Genomic DNA, 22,063 nt, shown 5'->3' on the forward strand with positions numbered 1-22,063 from the left:
TATATTTGCTTTCCCAAAAGCATAGCAGGTTTTGAACAAATAATCACAAATACTTGATGTTATTTGTTTTTGGAGTTTCAGTAGGGACACAGATGTTGAAAACGTTTTGGGTTTGTGGAGGTTTTTTCCTTCATTAGTAATGTAATCAGAAATTTTCCCAACTAAGGCTAGTTGACTTATTCCAAGACAAGCTTGTACTTCTTACCTTTTGAAAACTTTATTGAATTTAGCTGTTTTTTCTTCCATAAACAGTAATATAACCCCTGCCTAGCATCAAAACTGACTTACTTGATAGCTACAAGGCACATAGTTTAGTCTTTACATTTTAATAGTGGTAACATTTTTTGTATTAAAATACTGTCAGATATTTTAATATAATGCTCCTTACCAAGTAAACACTTAAACATCTTTCTTTAAACAAGGTAAGTTTCTGATTTTTATAGCCTCAAAGGATACAGGACACCTGGCAATACAGTACAATCAAGAGTGCTTGTTAAGTGCATTTTATGCAGCTGAATGCAATCACAGTCCTTGAAAGGACCACAACATTTAAATCATGGTAATTGTGCACTGGAATACAGTGACCATGAAATGCCACAGGGAATATATGCCTTGAACAATTTTCCCTGAGAGCAAATTAGTGCACCACATGGCATCTTCTGGTATAAGAGGTAGCTCACATCATTGCATTGTCACACTCATCTCTTGGCATGATAAGTGAAGAGCAGAGGAGGATTATGAAAGGTGACACCCTTCCCACTGTCATTATGATCATGAAAGATCTGCAACTTTCTTTTCAGCAACAAGCTGCTGCCATTGAACAGTCAGAAGATGAAAGAAGTAATACTGAAACAGTTGACATAATTTGCTATCTCAGATAATGCCAACAGTAGGTGAAAACAGCAGCACCAACAAATGCTCTGGATTTATTCATGGCAGATGTTAACCTTCTTTGCTGGAATTACAAATACAAAGCATCTTCCCATCTGCATCTGACATCACTTTGGACATCAGACTCTGATTTCCAGTGCTGAGTAAAGGAGGCCCCAGATGTAACAGAAAGGCACTCTGACTCCTTGTCAGCTGTATCTCAGATTGTACTTTGGGGGATGCTGAGGAGCATGTTTGCAACACTGTACTAGGGAACATTGCTCCTCTAGCCTGACTAGAGCCAACAGTGAAAGAATTGGATTAATTTACCAGATGACACAGTAAATATTTATTCTGATTTCTTCACCCACACAAGAGCAAACATTATCTTTGATAGTCAGTGCAGCTGCAAAAGAGGGAATTCTCTTAAACATACTCTTTTATAGCCATCAGCCAATTATGCAGGCATGTATTAAGACATGCAGGTCTTGCTTCAGATTCAGATCATCAATACCCTATCAAAGGTAAGACTGATTTTCTTCAAAGGTTTATTGTGCAGCCGTTACATTCACTCATCAAACTTTCTAATGCATGCTAAGTCAGAGAAAAAAACCAAGACCCAAATGTAATACATTGCTCTGGAAGTCATTGCTGGCTGAGAACTCCTTATTAAAACAGCTTGTTTTTACCAGATGAGTCTTTGTCTTACTGTCTCTTTTCCACTGTGCATGATAAGCGTGTGGGTGGGCAAACAGCATCCTATCATCTCATTTAAAACAAAAATAGCAACCCATATAAAAAAAAAAAAAAAAAAAAAAAAGTTGTCATGAAACACAACTTCAGAGAAGCATTAGAAAACCATTTCTGAATTCATAAGTGTGACAAGGAGCATGATTTCAACACAAGAGCTCTGACCACTGCATCTATCATGCCATGCTGACTGACCACAAGTAATTAGCTGAATGAGGAACAGCAAGCAGTTGAAAAAGAATGTCAAAAAAATAATATCTTTAGCATAGTAAAAGGCAACTGCTGGCACAATATCAATTTTCAGAAAATTTTCTAAGTGGCAACTCCCCAGTTGTTTTGCTACTGTAAGATACTGTATACATGTACAGTGTTTAAAGCCAGACTTCTGCTGGTGTGCTGCCCTTTCTGAGGCAGGAACAGCAGAGCTGGACAAAAATCTCCAGTCCTGCAACCACTCAGCAGCAGGAATCTGAGAAGCTATTTAACAATGAAGACTCTCTTGAGATCTCGGCAATACAAAATTCTACATGAATCTTTATTTGTTACGGGTTCAAAAAGATATATTCATTATGATTTTATTTTAATTGCCATCAATATGATTTCCATTGCTGAGGACTGTGTGCATCCAAACTGCAGCCTTTAAGAACTCCCTAATGTCAATGTCATAGTCTGGATGATTACAATTCAGTGCCCATGGCTTATACTGCTGTTTATTAATAGAGACAGCATTTCTTCAACTAAGATTATACATATTTTTCATATCACTTTCTTACCTCCTGGCTGGCCTACTTTTCTGACAGAAGGCCCCTGGAGCTCCAGGTGCTACCCAAGTTGCTTGAATTGTTCCTAATGTACTGAGATTGCATACATTTACTTCAGGAGTGCTAAATCAGCCTACTGGGATCAGGTTTCTACTACTCCATTAATTAAGACTGTGTAAAATTAAATCTTTTACAAAAATATATTAAGAGCCTGATTTCTTTCATATCTAAGCTTACTAGTTTCAAGCTGACAATTTGTCAACTTGACACATTAATTTCATGAACTGCTTTTAACACTGTGCATCACTTAGGACCTCATTTATCCCTGATCAATACAACAGGCCAAAATCCTGTGTCCTCTTGTTCAACCTTTAAAGAAATATTGGAATTCCATTTTTATTTTACATCTCTTGGACTTCCCAATAGCTTCCATACTTTTTGGAAGAATCATTCAATCTCCTGTTTCAAAAACTCCTCTATGTAAAGTACCTTGACCAGATGATTGTAAAATATTTCATTTTAACATAGATTTTTTTGACATATTTCTGAGTTATTATTGGAGTAGGATTTTTTATCATTATAATCTAAATAAATCAGGCCAATCTTTTTTCAACTATGAACTAGATATATCGTTGAGCATTTTCACTTTTTCATCCATAAAATGGACAATTTGTCCACCTCCATCTAGTAACAGTTAACACTAATTGGATAATAGATATTGATACTATTGATACTGTTAAAATAGATCATAAAGCTTCATTTCTTGCTTTAATGTTTATATCACATTTAAACTAAGCTGTTATATTTATCTTGCTTGACTGTTTATTTTAAAACACTTCTTACCCATAACTCCAGACCAGAGTCATGTGACATCTTCCTGACACCCCTACCCAGTCTGTCCTTGCCACTCCATCTGCACAAATCATTCTGTACCCTCATCTCTAACCTCAGTAATATTCAGAGCACTTTTCTGGATATAGAAGTGACTTTAACCTGTGTCATGTTACACTACACCATGTGCAGTTTATTTGCACCACAGAAACACCCTTTTTAGGTGAACCCAGTAATTTATTGGTTTATAATTATAATATTAACGTTCTAACCAAATAGTTATTACTATTTCAGATATAACCATTACAGAAAAAGCAAGGAAGAACACAAAAGAAAATTCCATTGGTAAATTCTCAAAATTCTACAGTTAAAATTGCTAGACACATACATGCATACACACTTCTATCTCTGCTATTACACTAACCAATTATTGCTCCAATCCTCCTCATGAGGAAGAGGAGGAGAACCTGCAGAGGAGAATATTGATATTGACGGTGGGTTTTCTTTTCTCCTCACTTCAAAGTGTGGTGAGTTTTTGACTGTTAATTTTTTATGTCAATTTGTGTCAAGATCTTTCCTAAATACATATCGTGTTTTATTTGTGTTGAGTATATGGGTTTTATTCTGTTATCCTTAATGGTTTTACTGAGCTCTCAAGATATCATTACTTTAATGAGCTATAACTGACCATTGGTGATTTGTTTATAGCCTCTGGTATTTTCCTGTTCTAGTACCATCAAGGCCTCCACTACCATCCTTTACTTGCATTCCAATCCACTGCATTATTATTCTAGGGTCATAGACAGTTCACTGTACACAGAAGAACTGCTTGGCATTGCTACCTGTAATTTTCAGGACATCAAAATTACTATACAACTACACAAGGGCATAATGCTAATGCTAAAATAAAACTCTATATAGGGCAGAAGAGTCCAGACAAAATGAACTTGGAAAACCATAGTCCAGAAGCTTTCCAAAGTAAATAAAAAGCCTACAGTCTGTTACTAGCAATGGCAGCACTGTATTTAATGGGCTATTCAACACCCATCTCCATTTATCAAATCACATGTTGTGAATGAGGTCTTTAGATGGCTCAATCACCAGAAAATATACTGGCAAAAGCAGGTTTGTCATTTAAGTGAAAGCATGAAAAGTTTCTTTGGCAAGATTTGCACTACTGCTTACAAGATGGTTAAAGCACACAGAAAAATTTTACTAAAAGCCAAAATCAATCATTCTAAACTTAAAATCGACCAAAAAATATCTGTGTGGAGACTGAGGATGGAAAAGGGTAAGGACAGGAAAAGGTAAGGATAAGGGATACCCTCTCACTGTGCCACAAGGTCCAAAATGCAGCCCCTTGCCAAACTGAGCCCTAGATTTCCCAGTTTAGATCTAAAAGTTTTAACACTTAAACTTAGCAGCACTTGATCAATAATCTAATTTAAACAGTTTAACAAAAGATTCAATAGAATTTACCATAGGCACAACAGGAACTCACCTATAGGCAAAATCTACCTATGAATCTAAAGTACTTCAGAATCTAGAAAAATAACATTCATACGGCATTTGCTATTCACACTTACATGCACACATATCTAAATGAGTGTGTACAAGGTATACCTATGAAAAATTCCCTTTTTATTCAATGAAGTACTCATGCCAGACACCTTTGCATCCTCACCATTGAGGAATGGGGCTATTGGCCCAAGCTTTGCTAGTGGTCTTTGGTGGCAGTCCTCCAATTATGGCAAACTTGAAATTTTGCTGTCTGTGAGATGCCCCACTTAGAGGGATTTTTCTGGTCACAGCCCCATTGCAGACTAGGAGAGATCAAAGGGTCTCACTTAAGATGCTGTTTATAGGGTGATAAGAGAGATGACTTTGGTCCATCCTGGCTGCAATTCAGGTTGGTAACTTTCAAAGAAAGTTCAATAACAAAACTATTGTTCCACTTGGCTTGTTATTCAGGAAATAAAAATTAGTTTTCAAGGTTGTTTGTTTAAAATCCAGGAGCTCATTAGACAGCTTAGGTTTGGGGAGCAGATAGCATTTCTGATCAGCTCAAGGGGAGCTGAGCCCAGGTTCTATTCATCAATGCTGAGACCTAATGAGCATTTCTGAGCAGCCAGAAGAGGTGAGGGGAGGCAATGCACCACCACATCACAGAATCACAGAATGGGTCAGGCTGGAAGGGACCACAGTGGGTCATCTGGTCCAACCTAGAGCATCCTAGAGCACACAGCACAGGATTGTGTCCAGACAGTTCTTGAATATTTCAATACTTAGCATCCTCAAGCACCTAATTAGAAATATTCCACAGACTAGATTTTTACGAAACAAAGCTTAGAAAAAACCAACTCATTTGACTTTTAAAGGTCATATTCTAGTATGCTGCCAGGCAAGTAGAGGCATCTCTACTCCATTATCAAGATGCCAAGTGACCTCTGTCATCCACACAGTGGAAACTGTACTGCTCCTCAGGTCTGGTGAGAGAGCACATCACCAGAATGCACAATCAGTGATGAAATAACAGTGGTTGCTGTAGGTGATACAGAAAAAAAGATGCAAAAGGCAGTTCAGTAAGGCTGAGCCTGTTGTGCATCTGGCCAATTCAGAGTATACAATTATGTCCTATATTGTAAGTTGATTGCTCCAGCCCTCTGCCACAAAGGTCAAACTACATTTGAGTGCAGAAGAAACAGCTCTCCACTGCACAGAATTGCAAATGGAATACACACAACAAAGGAATGGCAGTGAAGGTTACTGACAGCAATCAGTGAGCAGAGCAGGCAGTGAGCAATTTGAAAAGCCCCTCACAACACTCATCCAGCTTCCCCTATCTGCACTGCAGACATAGGACAGTAGCAGAGCATAAGGAGAAAAGAAGACTCTCTAAAGACTCTTTATCTGCCACCAAGAATAGCAAGAACACCTTTGAAACCTACCCAACTACAAGTAAACTTGAGGCCTATTGACTCATTTATCTGCAAGCCAGCTCTGAAAACCCAGAATTTTAATCACAGCCAGAGATGTCTTGCAACCTCAGGGGAAGATGCCTGGCAGTGATACCTACTGCCTTTATTATTATATTGGAGAGGTTTACTTGCCTCCCAGATGCACACAGGTGCAGGAGCATTAGGGAAAGATTTCCATGCTGATATCTGCATTTACAGAGCACACAATGCCCAGCACAAGCATCACCTTCCCTGCTCCCCTCAGACTCCCACAAGCACACCCAGGATTCTGCACTTGGCCGTGGAGCAACACAATCCACCCTGCTATAAAAGCACGGAAAGCCTATTCTGGGCCAACTTGCCTTCACTGACAAGATAAGGAGATAAACCTCTGCCAAGATTCAGCCACTCCAAAGAGTCACAGATGGTCACTCCATAGGCAAGAGACTTTCAGTAGCAATCCAAAACTGAGGGCACAGGAATCACAGCCAACTCCATACTCTCTCTGCTATCCAGCCTTCCCAAAGGAAAACACAGCATGGGAACTAAAGGTGACTGTTGGACAGGCTGCATTTGCTTTTGGAGCCTGCACAAGCATGGCACCATTTAGCCACTCTCTGTTCAAGTCTCACTATCAAAAGTCACAGATGTTAGAGAGGGATACATTGGTATAGCAGCCTTATAAAGATGAGCTACCCACCTAAAAGAGCTAACACTATATCTAGCAGCATTGTAAATGGAAGAAAGAGGTGCTTCAAATTAATTTTTTTCATTTTCTGCATTAAATTTGGAGAGACAACTCAAGATATTTAACCTAGAGGGTGACTAGGCATTATTTTCAGTATCCCAGCAATATTATTTACTTTGCATATTGCAGCAGAAATTACAAAAAGGCAAGGATGGTTAGGTAAAGAGTAGGCTGAGGCCACTGTGATAAAAACTGTAAGATTCATTGATTCATGAGCAATTGCAGATGTTGCTGTGAGTATCCAGGCTCAGATCACACATAGGATTCTTGGTTTTCTCTGCTTAACAATTTCTTTTCATATATTCCACCTTGGGGCACCACCAGAACCAGTTACAAGTGTCCCAGTGGAAAGGAGATCTCGATAAATTCACTTCTTGCCAAATATCAGAACAGAATTCTATGGCTGATGGGAAAATGACAGTGTGCCCTGGCAGCCAGGAGAACCAGGAGGACCAAATCCTAAAGCACATCAGGCCCAGCATCGCCATCCGGGCAAGGGAGGGGATTTTTTCCACTCTGCTCTGAGCTTGGGGCAGCCTCACCTTGAATATTGTGTGTGGTTTTGGGCACTGCAGGCCATGAGGATGGTGAAGGGGCCTTGAGGGCAAATTATATGAGGAGCAGATGAGGTCTGTTCAGCCTGGAGGAGATTGAGGGGAGACCTCCCTGCAGTTACAATTTCCTCACAAGTGCAAGCAGAAGGACAGACACAAATCTCTTCACTCTCATGACCGATGACAGGACCCAAGGGAATGGTCTCAGTTGTGTCAGGGGAGGTTTAGGTTGGATATCAGGAAAAGGTTCTTCACCCAGAGGGTGGTTGAGCACTGGAACAGGCTCCTCAGGGGAGCTGTCACAGCACCAAGCCTGGCAGAGCTCAAGGAGCATTTAGACAGTGCTCTTGGGTACATGGTGTGGTCCTTGAGGAATCCTGCACAGAGACAAGAGTTGGACTTGATGATCCTTATGAGTCGCTTCCAATGCAGCATATTCTATGATTCTATGACCTCTCAAGAGTCTGGTGGGAAAGTATGACCACATTATGTACTACACAATGCATATCCTAAATACAAAGCACAAGAATGATGCCTACTGATGCAGCAGTACAGATGTCTACAACCAAATAATGCAAGTATAAATTATCTGAGATGGTACAAGACTAGTTGATATAAATATCAAATTAAAATATTATTTTGAAATTTAAAGTAAAATATTATTACTAATAAAAGCAATAACAAAGGAGAAAAATGTTTAGGGAGGAAAAAGACAGAATAGAGAAATCAGCACTTGTAAAAAGATATTCAATGCAATCTCTGAAAAGATACAGAACCCAAGTCCTTCTGTCCCTGGTACAATCTAGTGTATTTCTAAATGTCTCAATGGAACTGAAATGAAAACATAAATTTCTAATAAAAGCACTGGATATCACTGATCAGAGACTTTGACTTACAGCAGAGCAGCCACCATGTTCCATGTTATTAGGTTTCTGTGAGATTTCACCATAACAGCAGCTACTCTTTTACACTGTGCACTAATGGCTGGTATCCTGCTGATTCACAATGCTGCTGAGGTGATAATGAAGCATTTGCCAGCTAGAAAGTTACAAAAGCATGAACAATTAATACTGGTGAGAGTTATTACATATACATGGTGTGTTAGAGGCGGGAAAAAAGGCAGAAAGAATAAAATTCTGGGAGACTGCTGGGCAAAATGGTATAACTTCTGGAATGGAGGAAATTTATTCCAAGCCACATTGCTTTTCCACCACACCATCCTGCTTATAAGCTTCTGGCTTTAAGCATGACAGCTTAACGAAACCACATTACCACAGAATGTGACTCCTCTCCCACTTCTTCAAATTTGATCATTGATACTGATAGATTTTATCTTTACTAAAGCAAATAATTATGGTTCAGAGGTACCAGATCGTTCAGAACCCACTAATAAGTTGAAATGTGCAATTTTTTCCAGTGATTTGCATCCTGATTGAAGTTAAAAATCCCCTTTTTATTACTTTAAAAAGAAAGTCTTCCAACATGCAGCACTGTACCACCAAATCTGTTGGAAATAAAGCTTCTTAAGTTTCAGTTAGATATGATGAGTAAAGCAATAGCCTCAGGCTCAGGTGTGTTTCAAGCCACAAAGTGAAAAACAGAAGCTGGGAATTAATAAATTCCACTTGGTAGATCTATACCTGTTACCAAACAACTTATATTTCTTTAAGAAGTCTGTGCAGCACTGGGTGAAGATGTTGGAAAATTCTTTTAACTTTAGCACGATAGTGTATGGTCCCTGTATTCATGGTTAATGCTTAGTATTGTACCATTCACTGATCAGTAAAAATATGAGATTAATGTGGCCTTTTGTTAACTCCCTGAATGTCTGACTAATAAGTCTTGTGCCAGCTAATGCTTCCTTATCTATTTCTATTATGATTAATATATATCAGCAGATATTTTAGTTTTGAAAACAAGGACTGTAAATCAGAACAAAAAATACGAAGAGAAGTGCATTATGCCCTGATCGCATCTTTGACATACTCTCAAGAAGGTAAGATTCATCCAAAGATCCAGAACCATATCCAATAAGTTGACCAAAATAATTAGCATATATGCATAAATTCAGGAAATGTGATGAATATGTATTGCTTTGAGGAATATAACCTGGTCTGTTAGGTTAGTGGGCATGCATGCTTTGAGGAGAATTCCCCATGCATCCAGTACTGGTAATAAATTAATGCTGACTTTCAAACCTAGTAAATTGAAGAGTTTATTTCCTGTTTTTCAATGACACATCTAGATAGTGGCTCAAATGCACAAGTAAAGGACTATAAAGAAACTTTATACCCAAATTACTTTGGTAGACCTGGAGGGTGGACACTGACAATACTGTTACCAAACTTCAGCAGGGACTGTCACTTCTTTTAGTTAAGACAGGGTTTAGGAAGCCTGAGTTCAGCTCCCAACCTATCAGGCATTTTAGCAGATTGAAATAGTCAACAGTTGAGTCTTGAATGCTGTTAACTCAGAATTAATCTAAGATACTACCCTTCCACATCAATCTTTTAAGGGACTTCTTCCCCTCGATAAAATTATTCTTAGAAAGAAATTAACATACCACTCCTGGCTCTGGAAATGAACATTATGGACAATCTGAAAGAGCAATTTCCTGGGGGGGAAGGAAAAAAAAAAAAAAAAAGGATGGGGGAGAACCCTTAATGCACTAGACAAATCAAATTACTTCTCTTATAAGCCACATAGTTCAGTGACTAAATCACTAAGTAGTTTGTGCTACTAATTGGAGTTCTTTGTATCTTGTGTATCATATCGTTCTCCATTTCCTCACTCTTTTTCCTGTGAATTAAAGTAATTCCCAAAGGCTCTGAAACTGGAAAAAACAGCAGTACAGGTAATCCACAGAGCAGAGGAGGGATAGTGTGTATTTTTCCAGGTACCACGGTGATTGAGTCCTCTCCAGCACTCTGAGTTTTGTAGGTTCACAAGTTGAAAGTATGTAAACATTTCCCATCTAAGTAAAATCCAGGATGTTCCTTCATCTGTGTTTTTTCATAACCTTCTCATATGTGGTCTCAGAGAGTAGCCTATAATTCACATTTGATCCAGACTGCAAAACTGGTAATTCTCTCCTGTGCAGGAGGTAGCAAGTGCTCATGTAAATATGAACATAAATCTCGGGAAGCATCAAGAATATTCATCCTTCTAAGTGATGTCTCCTGGATCCAGCCTGATAAGAGCAATTTCTTCTTCCTGCTCTTACAGGCTTGCAAAGTGACAGATCTCTCTATATGTGGCCCAAACTCTCATGGTAACAGAAAGTTACAAATGTCTGACTGCTTTTGTACTTATATACAAAAGAAGATCTTGCCCTTGAAAAGTTGGGGTATTTTTTTTACCTACCAGGGCTTTCAGGCTACTGGGCCAGATTACTGAATCTATCTAAAATTGTTATCTGAAATGTGAGTTCATCCCTGGCATGATTATCTACATTCAACTCCATGTCATGGTCACACTAAGCACACAAATCTGCATTAAAGTAAACGCAGATCTTAAAAAAAAAAAGTTTTTCCTTATTACTGGAGGTCTAGTACTCATCATTAATTCATCTGACATGTGTCACCAGAAAAAGAGGAAGGAGCACAACTTGAAAGTAGGAGCAGACACAGCTGTCATGCCTGGGAGGCTGATCTTTCCTATTGCTCAGATGCTCTCCTCCTGTCTGTGATAGAAAATTGAACCCTGCAGAGAAGACAAAAAACATCCCTTTGGAAGCAGTTATTACAACTTGATTATGCTAGGTCTCCAGCATTATTAATACTTGCTGCCTGTGCTTGCCATTAGATCCCATCAAGTTTTAATAATACTTTCTGAAGCAGAACTGAAAACATTTCTCACATCCAAATTAACACCTGATTATTTTCATTCTGGTGGGGGTGGAATGCATACATAAAGCTTTTTTTCTACACTTTTAATTTTAGAACAAATAAATTTGGTTTTATAAATCATGACTGAAGTTGTTATTTTTCAAGTTCTTAATATTTCCTAAAAATGTGCATATCTTTATTTTACAAGTGTTTTGCAAGGGAAATGGCAAGTTGCTTGCCTTAAATTCCTTTCGACCTAATCCTAAATGTCAGTTTAACCAGAGCTTGTCAGTGAATTAAGTTCTTAACTTGGATTTAGGGAAACTATCAAAAGCAAGTTGAAACAGTTTTTTTTAAACAATCTGGTTCTTTAACAGTCCTTTATGGTACACTAGCTTGTTCGTTTTTGTGGTAGGAATCCTTCAGTTGGCCCGTTGTTCTTATAAAATCTCTTGCCTTCAGCTGGTCTGAAAAAACACATCAACACATTCTTCCAGATGGAAAACTGACAAGAATTATCTAAGCTCCTGTTTCAATCCCTAGGAGTCAGTTGCACATGCTAGGATTCATCAAGGTCCTGCTTGGGTAGCAGTAGAATGAAAGAAGTACAGTACTTGAAGGGTAGACAGAAAATAAGGAAAACATTTGTAAGTATGGAAAAGAGATGATCATAAGTACATCTTCCAGAGGAGGGAAAAAAAAAAAAAAAAAAAAAAAAAAAGACAAAAAAAACCCCCAATCAACGTTGTTAATAAAACATTTTAATTTATCATGCATATTGATATTATAGCACTGACATCTCAATGCTAACATCATCAGTTTGGATCACTGAAAGAAGGATTCAAAATTTTTTGACATTTTTTATTTAATGCATGTATGCTGCAGTTCTTTCAAGAGTGGGTCTTTGAAAACTTGTGGACCTTTGAGGACAGACCATGTCAGTTGTCCATCTCACCAGAAGCAATGGTTGCATCCTATTCAATTTTTCAAATGGTGCACAGGAGCTGATGCACTGTAAAAGGAACTTTGTAAAACAAAATACTTTCAAGTTAACACCAATACTTTGCAGTTCAGCAGCTGTGCTATATATTGCTTAGTTGCAGGTTCTTACTCTGCTGAAAGATGGAAATAGTATCACATTTTTAGTTTGAAACACCACATGAGTCACATTAACAGAGCAGCACAGAACTAGTGCACATCTAGCTTTTTCTGCTGGGGCAGATTATGCACAAAATGGCCATGAAAGAAACAGGAAAACATTTATGTACGGTTTTATAAAACTGCAGCAACAGGGAAAAGCTAGGCTTTCATCCTGCAGAGATTAAAAACAACTCAAGGAACAAAGAACAGTCTGTAACACTTCAGAAACAACTTTTCCTATCACCACTTATCCATCCAAGTAGTGGTGTTGCACTTAAGGCCATTACACAGTAGTGCCCTCATGGATCATGCAGCCAAAGTGCCTTCCAGCATCCTTCAGAATTATACAGGTGCTTCTGACAGCTTGTTCTCTCTCTTGCAATAGTATGCTTAGCCTTCTTTTACCTTCTGGTCAGTTGAAGCAGGCAGCACAAGATTAGCAAAGCCATTAGAAAGCAATAAATAATTATGGCATTATCTGCTTGAAAGGAAATCGTAATACACAGATGTCTAACATCTACAGAAGCAAAAGTTCAAGGACAGGAGCCACCACGTGCAGGAGCTGCACTGTCCACTGTGTCTGCAGCACAGAACCAGTCAGAGCAAGTACCTTGATCCCTCACTGGAATTTAGCTGGTCTACACCAGGCTGGTGGGGCTGAGGCTCTGATTCCCATGTGCATGTGCACATTGGTGGGAGGGAGGGGGGTCTGCTCATAGAGCAGGTATTGCTACTCACCTGCTACACCTGTCATACCAAGTAAGTCAATTTATATATCAATAAATGATAGAGTTCTCTTTTAGCAGCCACACAACCCTGTATATCCAAATGAGATTATAAAGGTATTTTGAGCATCTGCACTGAAAAAGCATCTCATATTTAATCTTTAGCAGTAGACTCCAGGTTACCTCAGCCATTCATGTGCTAATGCTGAGTTTATCTTGTTTAGAACATGAGCACTGTACTAGGATGGTCCTGTTCTAGGGAAGGGAATTGCCCTCCATCCCCCTCCCTGCTCGGCAGGAGAGTTATTTACATAGTGAATTGCTATTGCAGGGACACATTTCCTATATTTATACTTTATCTTTGGCCAACAAAGGAATCAGAATATTCTGGTTTCTCCTCTAAGTAGACATAAATGCACACATCATTGATATGAAGAGCCAAGTACAGGTGAAAATATCAGAGTGCTGTCACATGCATTTTTCCTGAAATAAAGGGGTTGAGAAAATCACTTTTAGCAGACATTTGGTTATTTAAGCAGCTGGGATTAGTTTCCGTAAGAATTATGTTTTGCTCCTGTTTCATTAAAATTATTTCCCTTTTCCCCTGCTGCTAAAATTTGGACTGCTGGAAGAAAAAAGCTAAAAAGGAAGAGTCAGATATAAACACTTTATCTCAGCAGCTGCATGTAAGATCTCCTTCTGCAAACAGCTTCCAGCTTTCTAAAAGCAGAGCAGTGCTTTGCCTTCACCTCACTGCTCACTGTCCAAGCTTTCTGAAAACAGTCAGTCACCACTCAAACAAATCCCCTCACCTCCCCTGCTCTCTTCCCTCACATATCTTGCAATACTGCTCGTCAGAACTGGAGGCAGCTTCCTTTGGCAGCACCTTCTCTTCTTCATTAAGATTTCCTGTGTTTGCAATTATGATTTTGGGAGGTTGTTGTTTGTTTTTTGGGTTTTTTTTTTGGGGGGTGGGAGTGTTGGGATATTGCCAATATGTGTTTTCATGAAAGCTCCCCTTAACTCTAATTTTCTAATTATGCAGTTCTTTTTTGGCTGGCAATAATCTAAAGTGCTGCATGGCTTTTCCTCCCTCTCTGTAACGATGTGTTCCAGCATTGCACTATTTGTCAACTGCTCTGTTATATTCGCCCAGTTTTTTCCACCCTTTCCATTTTGTCAGCTGTATACCAGAATGTTCTCTCTGATCTGTCCCATACTCCTCTTTCTGCTCCTGTTTCTGCTCCTCTTTTTAACCTTGAAATGCAAACTTTTTGTGTACCAATATCATTTCTGCTTTCAAAAGGAGACCTGTATTCTCCTAATACCCCTGTGGATATGTTATCCTCCCTGCCACCCTCACCACCTCTCTGGATCTTCTGTACAAATGACACATGCATGTCTTACTACATCCACACCATTTAACCTCACTTTTGGGCAAGTTCTCCATTGTTATCCACAGCTGCTAATGGAGATATGGGTTCTCTAGTTTTATGTGTATGTCCTTACAATCTGCCAAAACACACTGATGAAAAAGAATGTCAGAAGTTCACATACACACCTAAGGTGTGGGTCTGGATGCCCATGACATCTAAGTTGTTCTCTTCCCCTAACTCCATGATCTCTTTTCTCAATCACAGATTTTCAAGCCTTTTTTTTTCCACTTTCCAAGCTTTTTTTAATTTTCAAATTGATTTATTTTCTAAAAAGTATCTTGATAGTTTCTTTGTTATAATTTGATCATAATGAAAGTTATCCAAAGCAAACTCAATCATTGTTACTTTCTTCCTAGCAGTATCAGGTTTTTGGGCAAACACCCCTTAAAATAGTTTGTTTGGGGTATTCCATTCGCTCACTCATATTCCTGTTGCATCAGCTGTAATTATTCAGGCCATACTATCAGGAATATGCCATGCAGATTTCCATAACATTTATCCATGTCCCGTCTGCAAGAATGAAGAGCTGGCAACACTACACTACATTCCATTTGATAAGCTGTTACTTTAAATCATAACAGCATCCCATCCTCAGTACCCTATTAAAATTATCATAGAAAAATTCAGATTTATTTTTAATGCTTTACAACTTCATCTCAATCTCACTCACAATGATGCAACCACTGAAGCTGGGGTACTGTGAATACCAGACACAATAGACAATTGGGTAGCTGCCAGCTCTTCACATTGTGCCAATCTCCTCTCCTGTGTTTTCTCATAGCTTTCTGTTTTAAATTTTACAGCACTGAGGCTGCTTTAGGCAAGCTAGCAGAAATAGATAACTTTTGGTGCATGCCTTCTCCCCACTAAGAAAATTCAGAACTACCCTCTCATTACAAGGAAAGAGGAGAATGCATGGATTTATTCAGGATGAAACATTAGTAATTACAATCTGTCATTGTGTTAGTGTATATTTGGGTTGTACTTTTAGCCTTTGGGTGACAACTGGGTAACACTACAAAATGCACAGAAATTTTTTTCCTGAACTGACAGTGATACCGACTTCATCTTGATGACAAAAAATTTCCAGAAAAGCTTTTATAGACTTAGCTTTTGAATTGTTCCTTCAGCTTCAACATTGCAATTTTTACATAAATTGTTTTCAATTCCCATAACAGCCTTTAAAATGTAATTCTTAAGTATAATCCTAAACAGCCTTTGCTATTGTTTTATGGCAACATTTGACTTCAGTAAAAGTGGTGCTTAAGAACTGCCAGAGTAATTTCCAAGTTAATGTGTTATCTATTATACAAGCCTCCCAGTTTCTAAAATGATGCCAACAATTCTCAGCCTAGGCTCTGAAGATTTGGGAATGTCTTGACCTTGGTCTAGGCTCTATTCAAGCTCTGAGTCGACCAGTGTTTTGATACACACTGGGCTGTCACTGCCAACACCTCGTGTCTGATCAGCTGCTGAGGTGAGTCAGTGGGTAAACATCACTACACATTTCACCAGGATTATCAGAAACTGCATTTTCTCAAAGCTGAGCACACACACCTGTTTAAAGGCTCCTTGGTGAGGCTGAAGAAGCTGTCTCATGGCTGTCACCGTAGCAGCTCCTCCTCCTCTGGTATCTGATCCTGGAAGAGCCTCAATCTGCATGGTGTCCTCACCTTCTCAGACTTTAACTCCTAAATGGCTTCTTTGGGAACAGCCCCTTGGTATGAAATTTGTGGTATTGCCAAATGTATCACAAAAAACAAATATTGAACCCTCTCCCTGCATAAGAAAAATGTCCTCTGATATATATGTATATTTAAGTGGAAAACAAGAGCAATTCATGGGTATGTTGACTTAGCTGTAAAAATCTTTCCTTTAAAAAAATCTTATTCAAAACCACTATTCATCATCAAGGTGAAGGAAAATATATAACTGCAGAAAGGACTCTTCTCATTCAAAAAACTCAAGGATAAAAATTCTTAAAGTATTTGTTTATGGAAAAAAAAAAATGTTATATATGCCTTATACCAAGAGTTTATGTCAGAATACAACTGAGTTATCTTGTCCTTTATAAAAGAGATATTTTAAAAGTTGAAACGGAATCTTCACAGTAGTACAAAAATTCACAAAAGAAGAGACCACGGAGGCCATCCAATCAAACCTCCTGCTCTCAGCAGGGCTAACTGCAGGGTTAGGTCCACCCAAATTGTGAAAATACTCAGAGATGGAGAAGTCACATTGATAGCATCCAACTGAAATTTTTAAAAAATTATGTGAGGGAAAAGTGCTGTCTTTAAAATCCTTAATTATACTCGTCATTTCTCTAGACTAGTGATTTTCCAGTATTTAGGAATACATGTTAAAGATGGGTGACTAAACAAGGTATAACCAATTTTTTACTTTCAAATACATAGAAAACTATGTAAAACTGGAAACCCCCAGCACCCTGACTGGGTAGGAACATCAGTTGCACACACTGCCTACTCATCTGTCTGGAAAAGGTATATTAAGTGTTTACTTAGCAAATACCCTTCACTGGAATCTTCCTCCTTAGGTTTATCCCCAAAAAAATCTTCTTAAAGAGAGCACTTGGAGAGAAAAAGTAAAATCAGAAAGCTGACTAGGTCTTGCACACAGTGAATTGCCTGCAAAGTTTTTGGTAGTCCTTCAAGGGACATAGTCCTATTTCCATCAAACATTTGTAAGAAAAAAGTGTTTTCTGTAATTAACACTTTTCTCTCAAACTTTCTTGTTAGCAGAGAACCCTGAGTGCAGCAACTTTCATGCACACACAGATTTTTAAAAGAATCAATACAGCGAGTCAATAGTTCTTATTTTCTGACATTGCATTCAAGTTCCCATGCCTGAAATTTTCCTTTGATATTGAGCTTTTCTTTAATATTACCTATCACATATTATTTCATTTTCACTGTCATACATGTAGCAAATATCTGTTTTTAAACACTTTAATTACTAAAATTGTTCAGCCTTGCATCTCCCATTAATTGTTAACACTGTTTGAATCCACTAATTACAATACACAAGTTATCACTAAGATTGCTTACAGTTAATGTCAATACAATGGAACTGTAGTCTTACTAATTTTTTTTCAATTTACTATGGGTTTTCTTAGTACACCACTGCCAAACTATTCATAGTTTCTCAAGAAAATGTGAGGACCTGAAAACCTCATTGTTCTTTCATTACCTGCTTGTTCAATCAGTAACATTCAATTATGTTCCATGAAATGTTTTTTATTTATCTATTTTTTTCCACAGAAGCATTAATTAGAAAGTCCTAGAGACGGTTATAGACATTTTTAAATGTCTATAACCAGGCACTTTCTTCATGCCTTTGGTACTTACAACTAACATGGATTTTCACTGTTCATAATAGAAGACTCTTCCAACCAGGAGTCATTAACAGCAGTCTCTTTTCCAGGAGAGTAATACTGGGTAATCAAAAACACTTCTGCAATTTACAAAACAAACATTTAGCTAGTACAGAAAAAAAAAAAAAAAAGGAAACAGAACTTTATATAATACAAGTTTCAGGTCCCATTCTTCAGGTGCACTTAAGTTCTAGGATATTAAATTTTCCATAACTGCATATTGCCTACATTTGGGCACATACTCAGATTGAACCTTTCATCCCAGAACATTCCCTGAACAGGGAAATGGGCATACAGAAAGGTCAGGCTGCACTTCAGCACTAATCCCACTGACAACATACACAAGAATTCAACCAGAATAGTTTATTACAGGATTTTCCATAATCTCCAAATGCATCTCAATAAACTGGAGAGGCACATGTCCACCCCCAGTGTAAACCCCAATTCTTATTCCACTCTGCACAGCATGCTAACCCATTCTCTACCAAAACTTTCCTTCTCCAAAAGACAGGAATTACTCCATTCATTTCTAGGGCAGTTTCTCCCTACACCATCATGGTGTTTGGAAAATACAAGGAACTTGGATTCTTGTGAATGCAGCCCACAGTACCTCTGTGTAGTAATCTGCTTTCACCTAAATGATGGTGATGGCCAAAACCAGGCTTAGCCAAACACTTGAGCATTATATATTCGAAATCAGGAAACTAAAGAAGGATTAACTGCTTACCTAAAAATGCCACCATTCTTCTTGGAAAGAAAGTCAGGTCTTCCCTCCTTTATAAACTAAATTTTATGCCAGTATTCTACTGTCCATCACATCATCCCATGGAGTTCTCCAGTTCTGTAAAGCTAGTTGAGGTTCCAGAGCCAGCCTCAACAAAGAAAACAAGAGCCACTGGGCTTTTTAAGTTGCACCAGGGAGCATGGCAGAATCCACAAACAATCAGAACTCTGATCAGAACTTATTTGTCCCTATAAATCTCAAGTTTTTCTTAGGTTAATAAATGTGCTTAGAAGGCAGCAATGATCAAGTACACTACAAAGAAATTCCACTTAGTAAAGCATGTCATAGGGCACTCATAGATAAGCACAGTGAGTGTTTAGATTTGTATGTATGGCATGGCTAGAAAGCTTGGAGTCACTTGGCTACTGCCCTGCTATTCACCAGCCCTCCCATCTTCCAAAGAGACTTCCTTTTCATACTGCTAGCAGGAACAGCTGTAGAACACAGCACAAATGAACCAAAGCAGATGCTGTTTCTCTGCACAGCACAGCAGACTGTGCATGGGACAGACACACTTGCAGTAACTGTTGGCTCATAGCAGACACTCAGAAAAACAGAACAGTTTTCAGTGTTTCCACAGAGATGCCCAACACACTTCTTAAGTTTTAGTGGTGACATTTTTTTGCTTTTCTAACCTCTAAGGTAAAAGGCTCTGCCTGCACTTTTCTTATAGGACAAGTAAGGTCCTACAGAAGTCTGCAGAGTTTTTGTACTCACTAAAAAAATTACCAGCAGGGGCTAAAAGAGCAATTGCTAACGCCTGTGGGAAGCATAGGCGCGGTTCCATACATAAGAGGTGTGCTGGGTTGTTTATTATGATGAGGATCTGTGTAAGAAAACTCCCTTCATGTGAATGTTTTGTGAATGCTGCTCCAGTGCTCGGAAACAGCTGAAGAAAAGCAAATCCAGAGCGCCACCTGCCGCTGCTTTGAACAGGAGAACGGAGCTGGACGCCAGCTTCTCCTTCTCATCTCCCATGAGCACTGAAGTTCCCTTGGACCCACAGCCAGCTGAGCGATATCGGGTTTATTGCCCGTGTATTTGGAAACCACCACGCTTTAAACCTGTTTCTGCTGTTCACTAGAAATTGGTTAATGTTTTGCACTGAGCCTTTAGCAACTTCAGTTCAAATCTCAACCGCAGAGAATTTCTTCCAGCTCTCAATATTCCAAAGCAAAGAGCTGCAAAATATGTAGAGAATTTACTGGGCAAGTATCACTAACTTATCGCCCTATTTTTATATTCTTCTCTAAGAATCTGCTACTGACAAACAAAAATGTTGTACCAGTTAGTCCATAAAAGTCCACTGTGCAAAGAAGGAAGGTTTTCTGTAACAACTTTAGCCTTGTAACATCAGTAAATAAAACCCACCAAAAGCAGAGGTATGCCTTTAAAAATGCTCTGATAGCTGAAAAAAAAAAAAAAAAAAAAAAAAAAAAAATTCCACCAGATTAGTAGTTAACAGATACTAAAACTGCGATTTGGATTTTTCCTTTATATGTTAAACAGATCAGATAAACTGTCAAACACACAGACAAGTATTTCATTCCCTCAATTCAAACAGAAACAAGCTAAAACAAATAGCTCTCTGAATGTTTCAGTGGAAAGAAAGTCTCACAGATATTTTCAACCTTCTGCCTTAGGCCTTCTCTTCAGACTGCCTCTAGAAGATGTTTTTTTCTTGAGTGAGGTTGAACTTCTGAGTTAATTAACAAAGGATAACATACTTAACTTGAACAGTTAAGGTGAATCTACACTAATGGTTTACTGAGCAGCATCACTTCTCATAGGTATGAATGTGCTGAGTCTCCATGCCTAGAGTTACAAGGAGCACACTTTGGGCACACAGCCTGTGCACACACTGAGGTTTCTTTCCTGACCTAAGCAGAAAACTTCACACTGAGATGCAATCCAGAGTCCCAGGGTTACTGGGGACACAAAGTACAGCTTTTAAAGCAAGAATTCAGCAACTCTGAAGTTCTCCTGCTATTTGCAAGCAATGGATCTGGAAATATTTATATGCCTTGTCCTTCCTCTATAGTTGAAGGAAATCCAAAATTATCAGGAAAGTAATAGGAGACCTGTCACAAGCTTACAGATGTTCCAAAAATTTAAAAAAAAAAAAAAAAATAATAATAATAAAAAAAAAAGTATACTTGACCTTTCTTCTTCCAAAGAGGATAATTCTAAGACAGTATTTAACCCATGAATGTAAGTGCTCTTATACCACTATTATATTTTCAGTTCAGAAGAACAAAAAGAAGGGCAGCTATTGGAAGATCACTACCTCAATTCCGATGAGTTCAGTCACTGAAAACACCAAAAATTTCATTGTAAGGTTGAATGATTTGATAGCAGTCTGCAAAGGTCACAAGGATATCTCTGCACCCCACCCTACCAAATCAATGTTGAATGAAGTTAAAATTAAAATGAAGGCAACATTTGAAAAATAGGGATGAAAGCTGAGTCTGCTAAACCCAGGAAAATCCATCTCTGTTACAGGGAACTGAAGAATTTTGTCTGTGAGAAGAAAAACAAGGCTACTGCACTACTCAACATAAAGCCTCTGAAGCCTGGAAAACCAGAGGACCCTCTTCAGAGATATTCAGATGTGTTGGAAAAGGCAGATTAACTACTCTTCCCAGTGAGAACATCCCAGTTCCCTGGAGTCTCCACATGGGCATTTTTGAAGCTGATGAGATTTGATAATGCTAGAGCCCTGACTTTGACTCAACATTGTACTGATGAGAGAGAGTTAATTCCAGTGGTTCACGACATCTGGAAGATTGCCTATCTGCTGCTAGTGGTGAAAGCCTAGACTTAATCTTTAAGGAAAAGATCTCTGCCTGCATCTTTCTCCTAGCAACAGCTAACGACACCGTGAAGCCATGCACTTGTTTGACTCTGTCAGGGATAAGGGATAAGGAGCAAGGAAGGCAGAGCAGCTGCTTCCATATGATTGTATATTTAATCCTTTTCATTAGCACAACAGTGAAACAGTTTCCCTCCATGTCCCTCTGTGAATGTGTGTTACCCATTCTCATGTAAATACAGCATCTGGCAACATATTAGGAGAGCCTGGTTTGAAACCAGTGCTGTTAAGAAAGGTGAGTTTAATTGGAACCAGGGAAAACATCAATAACAAGGCAAGGATGCTACAATGTACACTGCAAAAGGGTGAATGTTTCCGTGCCTCATATTGCTGTGTGTGGGGTCAACACACAGAGAAGCACTGACCGTTAATTGATAATGCAGGCTCCCAAATAGATTTTTAGTGGTGCCCCACGTG

At 38.6% G+C, this 22,063-nt stretch overlaps 1 protein-coding gene across 1 annotated transcript in view; it reads left to right on the plus strand.

Moving 5' to 3' along the window:
• TMEM18 (transmembrane protein 18) overlaps nt 1-22,063 on the plus strand; it is a 196,265-nt gene that overhangs the window by 165,270 nt on the left and 8,932 nt on the right. The window contains exon 2 of the mRNA XM_056486276.1: nt 19,651-19,798. Within this exon, the coding sequence (XP_056342251.1) occupies nt 19,651-19,798 (148 nt within the window). The remainder of the gene's footprint in view (nt 1-19,650; nt 19,799-22,063) is intronic.

The sequence above is a fragment of the Oenanthe melanoleuca genome, chromosome 3 (assembly GCF_029582105.1).
Source record: "Oenanthe melanoleuca isolate GR-GAL-2019-014 chromosome 3, OMel1.0, whole genome shotgun sequence".
Taxonomy (NCBI): Eukaryota; Metazoa; Chordata; class Aves; order Passeriformes; family Muscicapidae; genus Oenanthe; species Oenanthe melanoleuca.